This window comes from Strigops habroptila, chromosome 5, assembly GCF_004027225.2.
Source record: "Strigops habroptila isolate Jane chromosome 5, bStrHab1.2.pri, whole genome shotgun sequence".
Taxonomy (NCBI): domain Eukaryota; kingdom Metazoa; phylum Chordata; class Aves; order Psittaciformes; family Psittacidae; genus Strigops; species Strigops habroptila.
In genome coordinates this window covers 53584207-53602193 of record NC_044281.2, presented here as the reverse complement: position 1 = coordinate 53602193, position 17987 = coordinate 53584207, and the positions used below count along the sequence as shown (strand labels likewise).

The following is a 17987-nucleotide window of genomic DNA, read 5'->3' as shown; positions in this document are numbered from 1 at the left end:
CCTGTATCTAAAAGGAAGCCTCTGTTTCATGTTCTAGAAGAAAATTAATTTGATGATTAAGAAGAAAAACAGAGTTACGGCCTTGCTGGCATAAACAGTAGCAGAACCAGCCGCCAGTCCTCTTGGAATGAGGAGGCATACTGCAATAAGAACCACATTTTCTGTAAGAAATCTCAGAGAACATTACTAGCAAGTTGTCTCTAGCATCTCAGATTTACAGCATGGCCTGGCTCAGAACCACTGCAATTTCAGAGCTTCCTCGCAACAAGAACTGTTATGAAAGTTTGAAATTCTGTCTGGGGCTTTTATTCCTATAACAGTTTATTATCTCCTTCTCCTCTAGTGCCAGAAGTCCAACAGTACAATGATCTCCCTAAATTATACGTTAAAACATGTGCAATAATCTTTGAGAGCTACAGCATCCACCTTCCAACAAGACACTTTCTGCACAAGCCACTTGGGGGTATGTGGGGTCCCAAGGTCAGCAAAGCACATCATCTCATTCCATCTTGATATCTTCTGACATTAAAAGAGATCAACAGATAAAAAAAAAAAAAGAAAATTGTGCCCTAGCATGTCCATAGGTATAATCATGCATTTATGTCGATGTGGTATGAAACAGCAGAACAATGAAGGTGGAAGAAAAAAAATCCAGGCAACTTTTCATTTCACTCCTTCTAAGTTACGATGCACAAAATGTTTGTATACTACTGTTTGCATAGAGAACAGCTCATCTAGATACAGTTAAACTGGTTTTAAAATTTAGTGGTTTTAAAAGTTAGTGACAGTGAAACAGCACAGGTTGCGAATTCTGCCAAGAAAGTAAGCTACTCTTCAGTTTATAAGGATAGGGAATTCCCACTGAATCCAGATCCTTTCCCTTCAGAGAAATGAAACATTTTTTTAGGAGCAAAAAAACTCAGATCCAAAAGAAGAACTGCAGCTGATTTTTCTGCCCAAAAAGTCTTCACTTCATATATTGATATATGAAAGAAATCCCCTTGTAAGAAAAAAGAGATTAGAGGTTAATCTTTGCTTTAACAATAAAAATAAGAAGCCACTTCACAAACCGTTTCAGTCGCATGGGTTAAATGGAACCAGCTGCACATGTGGCCATTGTGCAAACAAAACAGTATGTCAACTAAAAAGAAGCTATTTCTTGGCAGCACAGAAAAGTGGATAGGACAGTACACTGTTGTCACAAAGGGACAGGGAGGAAGATTAGAAGAGACAGTTCAGTCATTTATTCTGACCCACTGGATACTGTCAGCAATTCAGTTTAACCCTTTCACACCTATATCAAGACTGTTCAGTGCTACCTGGGTAAAGCACAAAATAGAATCATAGAACTGTAGACTAGATAGGGTGGAAAGGACCCCAAGATCATCTAGTTCCAACCCCTCTGCCATGGGCAGGGATGCATCGCGCTAAAACAAGAAGACAATTCTTAAACAGTGGTATCTCAAGAACTTCTAACAGCTGCTGCCTGCTGCATTGACTGAACTCCGGTCTCTGAATTATGCCCTGTAAAATCCAGTATTTGTCCGAGGAAACATGTCTGGGATTATCCCATGGATTCCACATGCACAGGATACATGCAGCTTCAAAAGACAGCTGCCTGCTGACTGAAGGAGAAGCAGGTATTACAGTGCTTTTATATCTCTGCAAGCAATATAGATATCGTATCCTTTTACTGTATTACTCTATAGACTCCAATAAATCCACAGAATTCAGCTTACCACAAGACTACTGTTTTTCAGAGCAACCAACCCAATGACTGCTATTTATTTGCTGAGACAAGCTCTGTTAATAAAAAAAAAAAAAAAAAGCTAAGAAAAAGAAAAGGGGGGGTGGAGAATGTGCTTGAAATCCACACTATTCACCCTCAAAGATGACATCGTGTTGCCAATCAGCCTGCCAGGAAGCCATCTGGAAACAATATCAATACCACAATCTATAGGCATCCCTCCAATGTACTAATAGGGTCAGAGTTCAATAACTGACAGCATCTTCAAGAGCTGGAAAGGATAAAGCTGTGGTAATAAGGCATAGTCAAGATCATTCCCCACGGCCTAGTTAGCTCTTCCTCTCCTTTGGGTTTTTTCTCTTTTTTTCTTTAAAGGACATACACCATTAGCATTTTTCTCCCCACCATCGCTCGGGTTTAGATTTACTATTTCAGAGAACTTCGAAGTGCAAGCAAAGCCTCTCAGTTTGACATACACACATGTAATGAAAAATGTTACCACCTCACTGAAGCAAATGCGAGTCCTCTAATATAAGAGCCAAGAAGAGTCACAGGCTGCTGCCTTGATGGTATAGATAATAATATAAACCCTTAAAAGGGCATGGAATAATTCTGAAGAGAATTAAATGGGGCATGACGATTTGGAGATTGGGGAAAATATATTAACACATATATATTAATATAATATATATATGTTTTTTGTAACAAAAAATTGTACAAAGTGCAGTTTAAGATAGTTACAATGTTTCTTAGCACACAGAGCAGAAGTGCTTTCAGAGGGAGACTAGCAGTACCGGATGTTATCTCAAAGACATACCAAAACCCAGTGGCTGGAAGCTGAAGCTGCCAAAATCTAAACTTGAGAGCGCATTTCTTCTAAAGCATGAGAAAAGGTAACACACTAGGAAGAAGATTTTTGTTTCCCATCTTTCTTTCTCAAATGATAAAACAAGTAGTTTTATAGGGCCTATACTCAATTACTTGTGTTGTTAAGACATAATGAAGGACACACATTTCTGGAAAAGCAGGGGGTAAAAGCAGAAGCACAGCAAATCCCCCAAGATTAAAGAAACAAACAAATCAGACCTATTCAGTTCTATCAGATCAGTAAAGCCCTCCAGAAAAGAAAAAGTATATAAATCATTGCACTGGAAGCAGCTGTTCATTATCTTGGGCAAACCCTTTGGGGGCAGTGACAAGGTCTTCCTCAGTGTTTGCACAGCAGCTGACATAACACAACTCCAAGTTCATTGTTGTACTACGTAACTCCATAATACAAAAGGGAGCCATCAGCCCTTGTTCTGAATTTAAGTTAACCAGAACTGTTCTAAATACCAACATCAAGTCCTGACACTAAACCTAAACTGTTTTCACAAGTTGAGATTCAATGTTTGTCAAAGAATTCAAAGCTTTTTATTTTCCTGGAAACTGAAAAACAAAAAACAAAAAACCACCCCCCCCCAAAAAAAAACCAAACAAAAAAACACCACCACACAAGAAAACAAACACAACGAACAAAAAAAAAAAAGCACCAAAAAAACAACAACAAGAAAGAAAACCCCAACAAAAATTAGATTACTAGAAGTCTTTCTGGAAGCCTTTTCCATAAACCTGGAAACTGCAGAGCAATTTTCCTGTAAATCATGATGAGGTTCTATCATTTGAAGATGGAAAAGAGTGAATAACTTTATGATCTGGAATGGGCAAGGTACTGGCAATCCATGTAATAAGTTTAAGGGTGATTAAAAATCCTAAAAATAGGATTTGGACTACGAATTTCCAAAAGGTAGCAGTTAATAGCTTCATGTCCAATTTATAAGCATTTAAAAATCTTCTTTGTCTGCAGATAGGGTGGAATAGATATGGAGAATAAGCCGTCAGAATTAACCTTTGAAAACTTTACAGTTTTCTAGTGGTGAAAGAAATCAATACTTTGGCTTGCTACTAAATAAACTAAATATGTTGATGTAATTAATCCAGCTGAGCCATCAGATCTAATATTAATGCAAGTACGGGCAAAACCTTACATAAGCCTCCAAGAGAACTGGACTAAAAAAATTCACCTAAAAATAATTCTCCAATAAGGTCCAGCAATTCTGCATATAAAGCACACAATTTAAAGATGCAAACTTAAATATTTGGTAACACCTAGAAATTCTTGTGGTTTCACTTGCATTTATAAGTGACTTTCCTGCTTGCCTTTTTTTTTGCCCCCAGCACATTAAGCTAAATCAAGATTAAGCCTACACTATAAGTAATGCAAGTGTATTCACTGAAGTTTTATGCTGTGAACTCCTAAACTGATTTTGGTTAAGATAAGACAACATTGCATTCAGACATGGAATCAGAAGATTCATCTTTCTTACCTCTTTTCAGGCCTTAGAGAAGTCGTTTCAAATGCCTTTCCCTTTGATACTTCTTTATAAAGTGATTTGAAACTTAGTGATGAAAGTAGTGAGAACTATGTATTTGACCACACCATTTGAAAAACATTCTAGTAGAAATCCTGAAAATTATTCATATTAATGCATGTATTTTACAGTTAGAGAAACAAATTAATATGCTCAAAATTATTGATACCCAAGTATCAAACAAGTGGAGTCTGGCTGGAGTAGGTACAGAAACCCACTGGTCTAACTGTAAAGTAGAAAATTATATCTATATAATGAGCAAAATCCTCCTGAAGGCTGGCACTGAGAACAATTCTGCAGTTAAATACCTCCACAGAAGCCAATGATCACAAATGATCCTGACATCCGCTGTAGTTTCAGATGATAAGAAATAACTCCAGAGAATGGATTAGTCAGATACAGGACCGTAAGAAGTCTTCTGTATCATGAAGTTCAGTTCCTCTTTATGACACACAACTGTTTCACTTAACATAGTTTCCCTTGTGCATATTACAACAAAGTGATGAGGTGTGGGTTTTCACCACAGATGTTACTCCTGTCATCTTTGATGAAGAAATTGCTCTGGACAATTTCACTTTTTTTTGCAGTAACTTTTAAAGCATACAACTCTACTTCATTATTTAGCTCCTTTTATGATGGGGAACTCCTGCAAGTCTTCAACAAAGTCATCACATAGAGACAACTCGTACATTTCCAACAGCTTTCTGGTCCAGGCAGATATGTAGTAGGCTTGAATCTAAGATCTTCAACAACAAAGCACATACATATAGCTAGATTTGAAGCAAGATGGGTCCAGCATTCACATGGTAAGTAAAGGCTCAAACAGACAAGCTCTGCATATTTAGGTGTTTTTATTTATAGAGTGCAATGTGACTTCTATAGCAGGGGATTTGATGTGGCCCAGAAAACAAACAACAGAATACAAAACAAACCAAATACTCCAGTCATGGTGCTCCTAATAAAAATAATATATGTGACTTTACTGATACAGTGCAAAGAGAACACAGTGCTAGGTTTATTCAGCTATCTAGGTGTTATTGGTTAAGATCAGCTTTGACTAAACAGTATTAATCAATGACTTGTATATATTGTTTCTATGCTAGATTGCATCTGTGAAAGCAGCCTTTCAAAGTGCATCTGTAGAGAATAAAAATCTGTATTGCTCCTTCAAATGCATGCACATGCTTTTTGGAAGAAGGACAATCTTCCAGTAACTGCACAGAAATTAATATAAACACATTTCAGCTCTTGCAAACAGGTCCACAGGGACACCTCATACAACCACAGAGTATTCTCCTTTGGTTTTTTTCCATGCCTGCAAAACTGGAAAAGCAAGGCTATCTTCTTCCTGGGTGTTTTAAGTGTAGAGGTTTTGAATTTTATTAAGTAAAATATGTATAATTGTAAAGTTTTAATCATCACTGTATATGCTGTATGCATGCAAAAGGTAATACACGTAGCTCCATTAGCACCCAGAACAGCTTCATGCCCATGCTTGTGCCTCTCAATTTTAATAGGTGGCTTCCGCAGAGTATTACAATACTAATAGCTGCCATGTATCAACAACACACAAGGACATTCAGAAACACCCAGAATTTGCCCATGCGGAAAGAAAAGGATGGTATAGTGTCAGTCATTATTCTAGATCCATGTACAGTTCTCCAGTGGAAAAGAGATTTCCAAGCATAGGGTACAAGCGAAAACTGAGACGTCTATAAAGGTAACACAAAGAATAGCACTGATACTAAGGGTCACCAACTGTACAGATACTCAATTTTAAGAAAGGGAACTATAAAAGAATATGGCAAGAAAGAAAGAAGACACTAAAAAGGAGCAGTTGAAAAAGCAAGAAGCCTCAGGGAGTTAGGAGAGTACTGCAGGGCATAGGTCAGCTCTTCAAAAATGGATTGCTTAAGTAAAGACAGGGAAGCCCATAAGACATGGCAAGTCAAATGTAAGCAGGAAATCAAGAGGGCTAAAAGACAATCCAAAAAGTGCCTACGAATGAAGATCACTATGCTAGTAAACAGCTCTTTAAGTACATCAACAACAGGAAGCCAGTTAGGAAAGCAGTCAAACTGCTGGATGTCAAAGGTGTAAAGGGGACAGATGGGGACGATGATAAAGCTGTAGAGAAGCTCAGTGAATCCTTTACATCAGTCTTTACTGCTGAAATCTTTAGGGAGATTTCCACACCCATTGCACTCTTTGTTGCAAATCTGGCAGAGGAGCCAGATCAATCCAAAGTAAATTCAGGAAATACTAGACCAAACAAGGAAATTAGACGTTAATAAATCATTGGAAAAGATCAATGTTTACAGAAGTTCTGAAGAAACTCAAAATATGAATTTGAAGAAACACTAGGCAAGGTGTGCAAGCCATCATTATAGAAAGCCTCTGTACTGGAGGACTCGCAGATCCTGCCTGCATAACTCAGCTACAGGAAGGGTTGTACAGGGGGACCAGGGAACCACATTCTGACAAGTATGACTCGATTCACAGAAAGAGTGAGCATGTTAGAAAAAAAAAAAAAAGGATAGAGCTTAACAGACACTTTTTAAGATGGATAGGAATCAGCAGTGCAGTCCTTGGGATCAGTGCTGTGACTGGTGTTACACACCATGTTCATCAACGACAACACTAACTAGGAAAAAAGTTGGCAGGTAGGCTTTGGCATAGATAAATTTCAAGTAATTCAGAAACTGCTCAGAAGCTGGAACCATCCTTGGCAGTTCTCTAAAGTCACTGGTTCAGTGTTCAGTGGCAGTCAAAAAAAACCGCAAAATATGGAACATCATCAGAAAGAAAGCAAGACGGCATTTCTGCCGTTTAACATAGCCTGAGCACTCCCACAGCTTCAGTGCTGTCATCTGCTCTCCACATACCAAGACAGGCATAATAATGTTAGAGGGATGCAGAAAAGGGTGACCAAATGGAAATGGAACAGATACTTTACAGAAAGACTAAAGAGGCTGGGATGCCTCAGCTTAGAGAGAAGGCAGCTGAGGGTTCATATGGCCAGGTATAACACAAAACTTATCAGCTATTGAATGCAGAACTGCAATTTGCCAAATCCTACAACACCAGAACAAGGCAGTACTTGCTGAAACAAGCAATAAACCCATTTAAATAGAATAAACTTGTCTAACCCAGCAGGTTACAAGCTTCTGGAACTTGCTATCACGCAAGGCTGTAAATGCAAAGGATGTCCATAGGTTCAAAAAGGTATTAAACTCCTGGACAACAAGTCCATAAATAGACACTTAAGGGACTAAACAGGTATGTATCCTTTAATATTCTTAACACGAGAGCTGTGGAAACTGGAGTGGTAGGGAGGGAAGTAGATCTCAAAACTAGCTTTTGAAGAATCTTCTGTTAACTTGTTGGACACAATGCTGTGCTAACTGGAACGCTGAGGCAGTTTGATGTTATTCGTTTTTTAGGTAGACTCAGCATTCCCACATGTTGCACCACTTCCTGAGGATAAGCAATGACCAAGATCCATTCATTGCATGGTTTAATACAGGAATATTGTCTTAGAGATCGGCTTTCTCTCAGTGTACTGACCACTGCCTCTTAGTATCGAATGATAATTATCCATAAACAATACAATAAAATACACATATGGATGGTATTCTTCCTCTTCTGCAGCTTCTGGATTAATTTTTTTATTTCTCTACTGTAATATCAGGAAAGGAGGAAGTTGACAGAAAACAAACATATTCATTATCTCTCATAGCAGGGGAGGGAGTGGGACAGCAACAGATATGAAGAGCAAAAAATAGAAAATAAAACAATTTAGTTACAGGTGCCAGAGTTTTTCTTTTTACACCTTTCCCCCTGAAAGCACCTTTTATGTCTCTAGGTATGGTACAGACATCCATAAGTAATTATTTTACCAATCCAGGTAAACCAAGATTTTAATCCATTTTCTAATTCATCATAGAATTTCATTTTACATCACCATCTTTGAAGACAGTAAGTTGTTTATGCCTCAAAAAAAATTTAATCAGCAAAGCCGTATTTCCTGACTTGTAAGTGAAATGTAATCTTGGACAGAAGAAAAAAACTGACAAGAAATGCAGTGAGTTTGTCTTCCAGACAATAGATCCTTTGTTTGGAGGCTCAATTCCATTCATTATCTTATAACTCTTACAGTTTTAAAAGAAAAAACCGTTGTTTGGTTCTTGGGGAAAAAGATTCTGTTACACAGAACAAAAATTAACAAAGCTCAACAAAGTTAACTCTAATGCCTGCTCTTGACAGTCTGTCTCATAGCCTATGTTTGTAATAAAACAAGGTAGAAAGGAACCAGCACTGGAAAGCTATATAATGAATTCCGTTCACCACAGAACATATAACAAGCATGAACAGACACAAAATACCACACATTTTTCTCCTTAATTTGGTGAAAAGTGGGCTACATTAGTACAGTTCCATACACCACTACCAATAACCATACGTTGCGCTAAAGTAATATACAGGTATCTGTCACACATACAGAACGCTGCACAGTGCTCATGCACTGATGAGCAATCGCAGCAAGTTCAAACCAGGTTACGTTAGTTGTCAAGCAAAGTACAAACTATATAACAAAACCCCCCAAAACAATGTGACATCAAGTACGAAAATGTATTTAAACATTTATGTTTACTTTTACCATCTCAGACAAAGTGAAAAGGATAAAGTGCTAGGGAGTTTGCAGTTAGAGGATATTACATTAAGTCTAAGGTCAAGAACATGCATGTGGAGAAAGGAGTAAGGTCCGCACTATTTTACCTGGAAAATGATTTGAACGCCTTTGACTTTGTCCTTATTGTTGAGATGCAATGTGAGTCTTAAACCTCTGCAACCTCATTTTCTGGATGTCACCACAGGCCGGTCAGGAACTGAGCCCCCATTTCTGTTCATGCTAACCAGGGCTACCAATTTTGCCTCCATACCTCAACATTCAGAGCTATAGCTTGGAAATACCTTGGAGAATGAATATAACTTCAAATATAATTTGAATATAACTTTGAGTTTCCTATCAGATAAGAGCTAAATAGATTGAATGAGAATACTTAGTCATCTGAAATTAACTAGATAATGGCACAATTCCAGGTAAAAGGAACGAGCAATACTTCTGCTAAGTTTGGAAGCATTTGAAAAATATCAAATATAAAACAGACTTTTAAACAGCCCCAATGACTTTCACTCTTTGTGAGATGTCCTTAATTGATCAGTAAGTAGCCCAGTACCTATGTTCAGCTTGTCTTAAGCATATAACTTGAGGAAAATTCCCCATCAGTTGCAATAACGCTTTGGTCCCACAGGTCAGGGTTGAGACAAAATGGAGGGAGTGCTGTTGAGCCCGCCTTGCAGGCGTTCAGGCCAGCCATTCCTGCAGACACAGCACAGCTCCTGCCTCCTCACCTGCACCTCAGTGTGAGGGGATTCCCACACGGATACTCACTGCCATCCCACAGCCGCACCTTTATTCACATCCCACATAGTGACATTGTAAGTGGTGTGAGTGACAAGTTGCACAGTGGGGCAGCCTGTCAGGAGGCCACGAGCCACCTTGAGCCGGTCCCATCCGATTCCCATCGGCTCTGGCGCTGAGGGGGACCCCACACACCAGAGCCCGGTCATGGCACCAAAACATCCATCAGCCAGAGAAGCACCTGGATACAAGGGGTTGGGAGAGGAAGATGGCACTGCTGAAGGCTGGAGACACTCTGTGGGATCCTCCATGGCAAAGGGGCAGGGACGCCCCTGAGGGACAGCCTGCCTTAGTGCTGCTGTGATTCTGTAACCTGCAGTGGTGACGATGAGGGAAAGGGATGAGTAATTACGAGTATTTATCTGACTCCATTACTTGTTTGTGGTGTTCTTGTTCCTCAGTATCTGAGTTAGTGACCAGAAGTGTGTACTGATTGCCAAGAAAATAATAAAAAATTAAATTATCTGACTCAAGCCTCTTTTGCCAGCAACACAAGAGGTAGCTTGCCACAAACTCTCCTGCAAGAGTACTACACACTGTTAACGCACACCCCTGAGCAGGGCTGAAGGAAGCACAGAATGCAAACTCTGCAACTCCCGTGGGAATGCTGACTTAATTCAGACTTTAAAACCCAGCAGCCTCTTCCATTCAAATATGTTCGCTCCACTCATAAGCACAGACATTTTCACAGCAACATGAAAAACTGCTGTACTGCAAAGGAACAGGAAAATGAGTAGGAAGAAGAAAGGGAAATAAGAAAATGAAACAAATGTTCTTTCACCATTCTCTCTCCATGAGAAAGATGCACCCAAACATGCGTAGACACACAAGCCAAGATCTCTTCCTAAAACAATTGCACAATACGTGCTCAGATATTTGCTTGCCTCTTACTGATAGGAGTTCAGTCAGCATTAAATACCTCCAGATGGTTTCAAGTTGCAGCCAGGGGAAGTAGTATCATAAAACGCCTCACAGCCACCCAAACCATTACTCTTCTATTTTCTTCCATGTGGGGTTATCACACCCCCTCTGGAAAGCTTAGAGTTGTGATACCACTGCAGGCATCTTCAGAGAGAGCTTGACAATGGTGTATTATGAGGCTTGTTGTAACATCCTTTCAATATTCTTGAGGTCCAGTGATTTAGAGAAGAGGGCCTTTTGTGTCTCCTGTCAGTTCCAGGAAGCTCCTGTCACTGGCATGGAGACTGCATACGGAAAAGAGCTGCTAAATAGACCAGTTAAAAGAATATAGGCCCAGCTTCGCTCCCACATTACTGAAAACCGTGAACGCTGCAACTCTGTTGAGGTCAGAGGAATTGCACTGCTCTGATGCTGGGGGTGAGACACCCATACACCAGCTGTTACATTTCAAAGCCAGAGCTCCCTCTGCCACAGTCTCACAGGCTCTGCCTGAAATGCACTCCCTGAGGCCACCAATGCCAGAATGTCAGTGCTTGAACAGTAGCAGCATGCATACAAGCAGATCCCACCAACATAACCCACAACAGCGCTGGAGTAAATTTGCATTGCACAAAATAGAAAAGGTTTCTTGCCTCAAAAACTAGGCTAGGCTTGAATGAGTGGTGCAGAGAGCTAGTAACACTTTCAGACATGAAATGTTGACTTAATACCTTCCTCTTCTTCCACAAAAGGAAAGCAAAGCTTATGATCATAAAAGATCTAAGGTAAAAAACCTGAGTAAAGCAGGCCATTTTTAATAAATTTCTCTTTCCAGTGTATTTTAAATGCAGCCTGCTTATTGTTTCTGTTTTGTAACTTTTGATATAAGCAACACTGTAAGATCATAGAGGTAGTTGTTCCCTGACCTAGAACATGCCCTCACACTTTCTTTACCCAGTCAGACTGTTAAACCTTGTTCAAGAGGGATGCTCAGTGATTTCTTTGTTTTTAAATTAATAGAGTGATATATTTATTCTGTTAAGAGACATCTTCATAAGAGTTAACAATGCAGACAATATGATTACACAACTATGTACATTTTACAATGGGGTATTAAAGCAGGCATCTTTATTATTTGCACTGCACATTTACATAGTAAATGAAATTGTGACTGTCACTAAGTAGATGTGGAAAAATCTCACATCCCTGTCTCACCTTGTTTACCTATTGTTTTGCACCATGAGTATTTATCAGTTTATAACATGTGTGAAAACCACATCACCTTGAAACCAAATGCAACAATGTCCTGATCAGAACTAAGAACTGCTAGCTGTAGTTCCTTTGACTCATACTGCCTGCAAAACACAACTCTTAGAAGCCATAAAAGCAAACAGGAAACTTGCCATACTTCCAGGCAGATAAGAACAGCTAACTCACAAAACCAGAGATCCTTTCATTATTGGAATATCTCAGAGCATGTTTATGCCAGACCAAGCACCACTGTGTCTCTCCAGACATTCAAATACTGATCTTCCTCGTAAGAGTATTTGCAACTCAGTCCTTGGTCTCCCCATTACCCACTCACCCCTTAACATTTTACTGAGTTTAACAATCGGGATAGTGTTTTTTTTATTTTTTTATTTTTTTGCTGCTTAGCAGCATTTCTCACTGAAAGCTGGATTACACTGGTTTAAACAGTTCATTAAAGGTCTTGGAACGAAACTACAGGCTTGGCGGTCAGATTATCCTTCACTACACAGTTCCAGTATCATTTTAGGCATCATCCTGTCATTCGGCAAATACCCCAGATCACTAGACAGCTTAAAAATAGCAGAAGCAGCAGTACAAAGACTACTCAGAGCAATGGTCTTCACCTGCTGTGCAACAGTTAGAAATAAACTGCAGTGGGTGTGTAAAACAGCACATGCCATCACTCACTTTCCTCAGACAGGAGGTCTGCAGCTTCAAACCACCTGTGGACTTTCAGCAATTATCACATTTCCCAAGGAGAAACAGCAAGTGATGCACATCTCTGTCAATCAGACCATCTCTTCCTTCTCCCACAGGTTATATCTTCTACTTTCAAACAGAATGCACGGAGTGTTTTAAGCCTTTCTCGTTGACGAAAACAACTGAAAACATCCGTTGGTGACAATTCTGTATCTTATGGCACATTTGCTGCATCACAAGCCATAAAAATGCTTTTGGCATGAAGAATCCTGTGCATACAAAACAATACTTCAGTCTGAGTATTTAATATGCCATCAGCTGGCCATGGTTTTGGCAAGTGAATGAACTTAATCCAATTACAGCAGAGGTGATGAAGTCAAGCTGACTCTTACTGAAGAATCATCAGCAAGAATCTCCTCAAAACATAAGACACTGCAGCTTGCTAGACTTATTTGGAGAGTTGGTACACTGTAGTAAAGTTTAGCAATGCTCAGACTTGTTATAATGAAGGTAAGTGCCAAGAAACTGCTTTGTGCCAGCAAATAGAAGAGGAAGGGGATTCAGCAAGAACACACTTAGTAAAGAACTGTAATCCTAAGAACTTAATTGCCTTTGGCAAAAGCCACATCCCATTGCTTTCTCAGAAGTCATTTTATCTGCAACTTGATGCTCAGAGCTACAACAATGAATGGAGTGGGGGAGGAAAAGAAAGTGGGGGAACCAGTGAGAGAACTAAAGCTACCAGTCTGTCTTTGCTGAACCACCAAATCAAAATATATAAGGTATCGGTATGTGCAAGGCCTGAGCTACACATCCAATGGCTCTGAAGAGCTCCCACAAAAGCAAATGGAGACTGACTTGCATCAAGGCTCTTTAAGCACTTACTGAGCAGGGAAATTTGTAGAATTACACATCTGTATTTATACTTCAGTATATGTGTAGGAGTGGCCTCCTACATTGAGTGAGCCCCTATAGAGCAGTGTACATTTAAAGGTACAACCAGAGTTTGTTTCTTTCCCCTGTCTGCTTTCAATGCAGCATTCCCAAATATTTTACAATATGTTAACCCCAACCCATTGTTCCCACATAAATGGAAGACTCAAAGGTAAATAATGCACCAAGCCTCTTTAATTAAATAAGAAATTCAGGGGAGGAGTTTCTGCAGACCCTTTTAAATCTTAAAGCCTGCCAACTGGATGAACAAAAGGTAGATTAGGCTCACATGATAAATCCCAGTAAATCTAAAAAGCCTTTGTTAATAAGTCACTAAGAGATTCCCACCCCCCCCGCCCTAGAATTTCTCCTCACCAGAAGTGAGAGTTAAGATTATTTTAGCAGGTTTGGTTTCCAGCAGCATTAAATGGGTATATGCCTCATGGAGCTCTAATCTCCTCATTTCTATAGAGCTCAATTCTCCTTTCATTCCTACCAAAAGAGAACGAGTTATTTCTAGCTTTTATGTAGGGAGCAGCTGCTGAAACTTCAGAGGCAAAAAAAGTTTATGAAATTAGTCAAGATCCCAGGAAAATTAAACTGAAATTCTATACTGCTTTAATAGCAAAAGTAACAACAGAGGTGCAAAAGTATTTTCATTTCATTTTTGTATTTCTTTGATGTAGCAGGTTGCAAATGAGCCTTTTAAGTTTCCATTCATAAGTTAGTGTTCAGTAGCTTGTTCAGAGCCAAATGACCAGTTAGTCTGGCAATTAGTATACTCTTCTGTTTGCAGAAAGGCTTAATGAAGACATTATTAGAGACAGACCTTACTGAAGCACATTCAACAGACCTTTTACAATTGCTTGGCAAAGACCCAGATTTTAGCAAAACCTATACTGTAACCACAGACAACATAGGTGACAATTAAAGCTGTGATACATTTTTAAGCCCAGATCCTACCTGGATCCATCTGGTTTCACTAATGAACCCTTTTCAGCATTATAGATTAGTCATATCTTCTCTGTGTGTGGCACTGAAATCCAAACAATATATGTAATCCTAACACACATCATGGAAACATTTCCATCAGTAAAGGGGATGAAGACAGCTGTACAAGACTTGCTAAGATTCTGTCTGGAACAGTGGATACCACTGTCATTCAAGCTCAGAAAACGTTTTAAAAGTCTATTGCAACAGGTAAGCAACATGTTTTTAAAGCAATGAAAAAAAGGATATCCAACCTTTCAATGGAAGGTTAAAAATTAACAATTTCACATCAAAGAGAAGAAGGTATTAACGAGCCAAGGAAAAACAAACAAAAAAACCCAAGAAGCAAACAAAAAACCAACCAAAAACTACCTTCGTTACCTCCTAACTCATACCTGTGGAATAAAGTTTGGAAAAGCTTTTGAGCACCCTTCTAAACACAGCAAAAGCAAACGACTGCAGCACATTTTACTATGGTCTTGACAAGTTTATGAAGGAGAGGAGATGAATCTTTCTGCAAACACAGGATGAAGCAGCCCCTTCCAGCCCATCCTCAGGCCTGAACCCAAACTACCTAGAAGAGTCCAACAACCACAGATCGTGGTTCCCGGTTCTCCAGAGCCTAACCAAAAACATCAGCCCCCTCCCTACACGGCTCTCAAACAAAGCTTCTGAGCACACTTTCTGGATTTAGACATCCACAGTTTTAAGACGCAACATCTGGAGCAGTTCTGAACTCTATTTACATCTGCATTTTGTTTTAGGAGGGCTCTGAAAACAATTTGTAGCTGTTGGTTTATAGCTTTTCTAATACAGTGTGTTTGGCCTGTGTAAGAATATTGGTATGGATTCTGATTGACTGTAAAAATCGGATCATCACCTAAAGGAAGTCCTAATGACCTTAAAGGAGGAGTCAGGGAGAACTCAAACCAGACAAAAACTGGTGAAAAATCATGTGTCTCTTAGATTTAACTTAAGCCAATAACAATATGTAGTCACTGCTCATTTCAGACTTTATAAATTCCCTTTCAGCATTATACAAGCGAACCAACAGAACTTCACTGATTTATTTCCTTCATCCTCCTTTGCACCATGTAGGAAGGCAACTAGAGCTATGAAGAGATGCTTGCAATAGTAAAGTATCAGATTGCTAACTTTCTTTGCAGCAGACCTTTTAAGATTTCCCTACAAGACCAATAAAATTTGGGTCAGTGATGTTAACAACTGCGAGGCTCCCACATTTATACAAGATCCTAGCTGTGATATATATTAAACCAGGCACTTTCTTTCTGCTTATGTCTCTCTAAAAAGGTTAAATACCAGTAACATACCGCACACCAGCATGGGACCTGCTGCCTGCCCTTCTGATGGCTGGTCATCTGGTGGCAAGCATTCACCTACTACAACCAACAGAGTCACTCCAGTTCCTGCTGGAGTTAGAACACTTTTCCTGTAGTGTTAGAATGCAAAATGCGAAGGACAAGTGTATCATGGAAATGTGTTATATGAGCACTATGTTACAAACCAAACTATATAATGATTAGCTACAGAAGATCACTATCATTTGAGGAAACAGAAAATATTGTGGGTATGTGCCAGACAAAAATTAATTATATGTGCCATCTGACAGTTATTACTAAGTTGAATTCTGGTTTAAAAATGGAATGCTCCTAAAATGTGCTCTTATAGCCTAGTTCCAAGAACATCGCAGCAAATACAAAGTTGCACAGGAAGACACATCCCATATTTGGCAAGTAATAATGCAACTCATTAGAAAAAAAAAAAATAAAGACGTGTAGGAAGTAGGGGGAGGGAGACAGTCATTCTGTTTGGGATTTAAAATGTGAGAGGAGTTACTCCTCCCCTTACAGCTTCGCTGGCAGAAATGGTATTTCCAGCATTCCACTAAAAGGTGGCATCATTTTGGAGAGTCTTAGTGGGGAACACACCTTTTAATTCCATGCTCACCCTTTATAGAGTTCAATGCTCAGAAACCCTCAGAAGCAGGGTGTGTGGAATCAGATATTTGCACTTATCCTCTCAGCTCTTCTCTTTGTAGAGAGCATAATCTAGGCTTCAAAACGCTTTTAATTCTACTTCCTGACTCGAGGAGAAGTATCCCTATAGATTTACTCTGCAGAAGAAAAGACTGGGGATACAAAGTATCTGTAAGCTGTAAGAGGGAGAATCCTTCCCTTCTCTTCTCATCCCAGGTCTCCAGCCCCTGCTCATCTGCCATGGTACTCCTTCCAGCTTGAGTGCAGGGAGCGGTGCCAGGCCAGAGTTCCAGATGTGCACATATAGGAAAGAGGATTATATGGCAAAGAATCCCCAAAAGCATATTGCTCCATAGCATGAAAGCAGCATGCAGAGAAGTGATTTCACATGCTCTCCCACTCCCACAAATTAATGATTTTAAGCAGTCACTTCCTTTCCCCATCCTTATGCAGGATGTTGAAGTGGTGTCACCAGGATTTATCCTTCTCTGAGAGCCTAAGCATGTTGTGCAACACAGTACAAATTACTTTAAGAACAGCAGAAGTTAAAAAAAAAAAAAAACCAAACAAAAAAACACACAAAAAAAAAAAAAAGGAAAGGAAAAAAACCAACAAACAAACACCACCTACATTTTGTCTGAAACATGAACGATGTAGACATGCAGTGATTCAACATTTCTACATGTGCCTCCACATACACACCCTTATGTTTGAAAGTCCAGGGAAGAGCCAAAGAGACAATCGTTTCAGCCTAGCTTATAAATGCTCGTTCTTAACAGTCCTGAGCTACCTGCCAACAGAGAAAAATAAAACTCTAACAAATCACACATAAAAAGATGACAAGTACTTACAACGAGGTTTACTTGCTCTCGGGCTGACGCTCTCTGGGAGGGGAGCCGGAGGTGAGCTCTTCTCCCTGCAGGAACCCAGCAGCCGCTCTTGCCGGGGACTGGGTGGGACCTGGACTGAGGCGCCCGCAGGAAACCCGCGGCTCCGATGCTCCAAGCCCGGCATGTGCCCGCAACCCGCGCCGCTGGGCTGGCCCACTGCAGGCGGTTACCTCGTCCCTCCGGAGGAGCAGGTTTCCCTCCTCCTTCCCCGCCTACTCCACCTCCCCCTGCAAAGGATGCTCCTGTGCCCCCCCACCCTTGCCCGCCCCCGGGCTTCCCGCCGCGTCCCGGGGCGTAGCCGGCACGGAGAGCCCCGCGGGGCCGGGGAGCACTGCCGGAGCTCCCCCGGCCGCAGCCCACCTGCCGCTCAGCTCGGCTCGCGGCCGCTGCTCCGGGAGCCGGGGACGCGCGGAGCCGCAGGGGAAGTGGTGCCCGGCAGCGATATGCGCTGCGGCCGGCGCGGCTCCCTTTAACTCCTTCCCCGCCCCGCCAGTGCGGGCTACCGGCCGACTCGGAGCCTTATTCGGCAGCGGCCACGGGGCCGGGGGAGCCTCGGACTAGCCCCGCCAGTGGCGGGGCCGGCGGGAGGGGCCGCAGGCCGGGCCAGTACCTGTGCAGTGCGGCTCGCACAGGTGGGGCCGCTGCTATGGGGACCTGCATGAGCGGTATAGACCCGTGTACAGG

The 17987-nt window shown here is 40.8% G+C and overlaps 1 protein-coding gene across 2 annotated transcripts in view; it reads right to left on the bottom strand.

The window, feature by feature from the left end:
- Positions 1-17496, bottom strand: part of MYLK (myosin light chain kinase) — a 215834-nt gene extending 198338 nt beyond the window's left edge. The window contains exon 1 of one of the 2 annotated variants that reach the window (XM_030487009.1): positions 17265-17496. In XM_030487009.1, coding sequence (XP_030342869.1) covers positions 17265-17427 — 163 coding nt within the window. In that variant the 5' untranslated portion in view covers positions 17428-17496. The remainder of the gene's footprint in view (positions 1-17264) is intronic. The other variant, XM_030487010.2, reaches the window with a different exon arrangement.
- Positions 17497-17987: the final 491 nt, after the last annotated feature.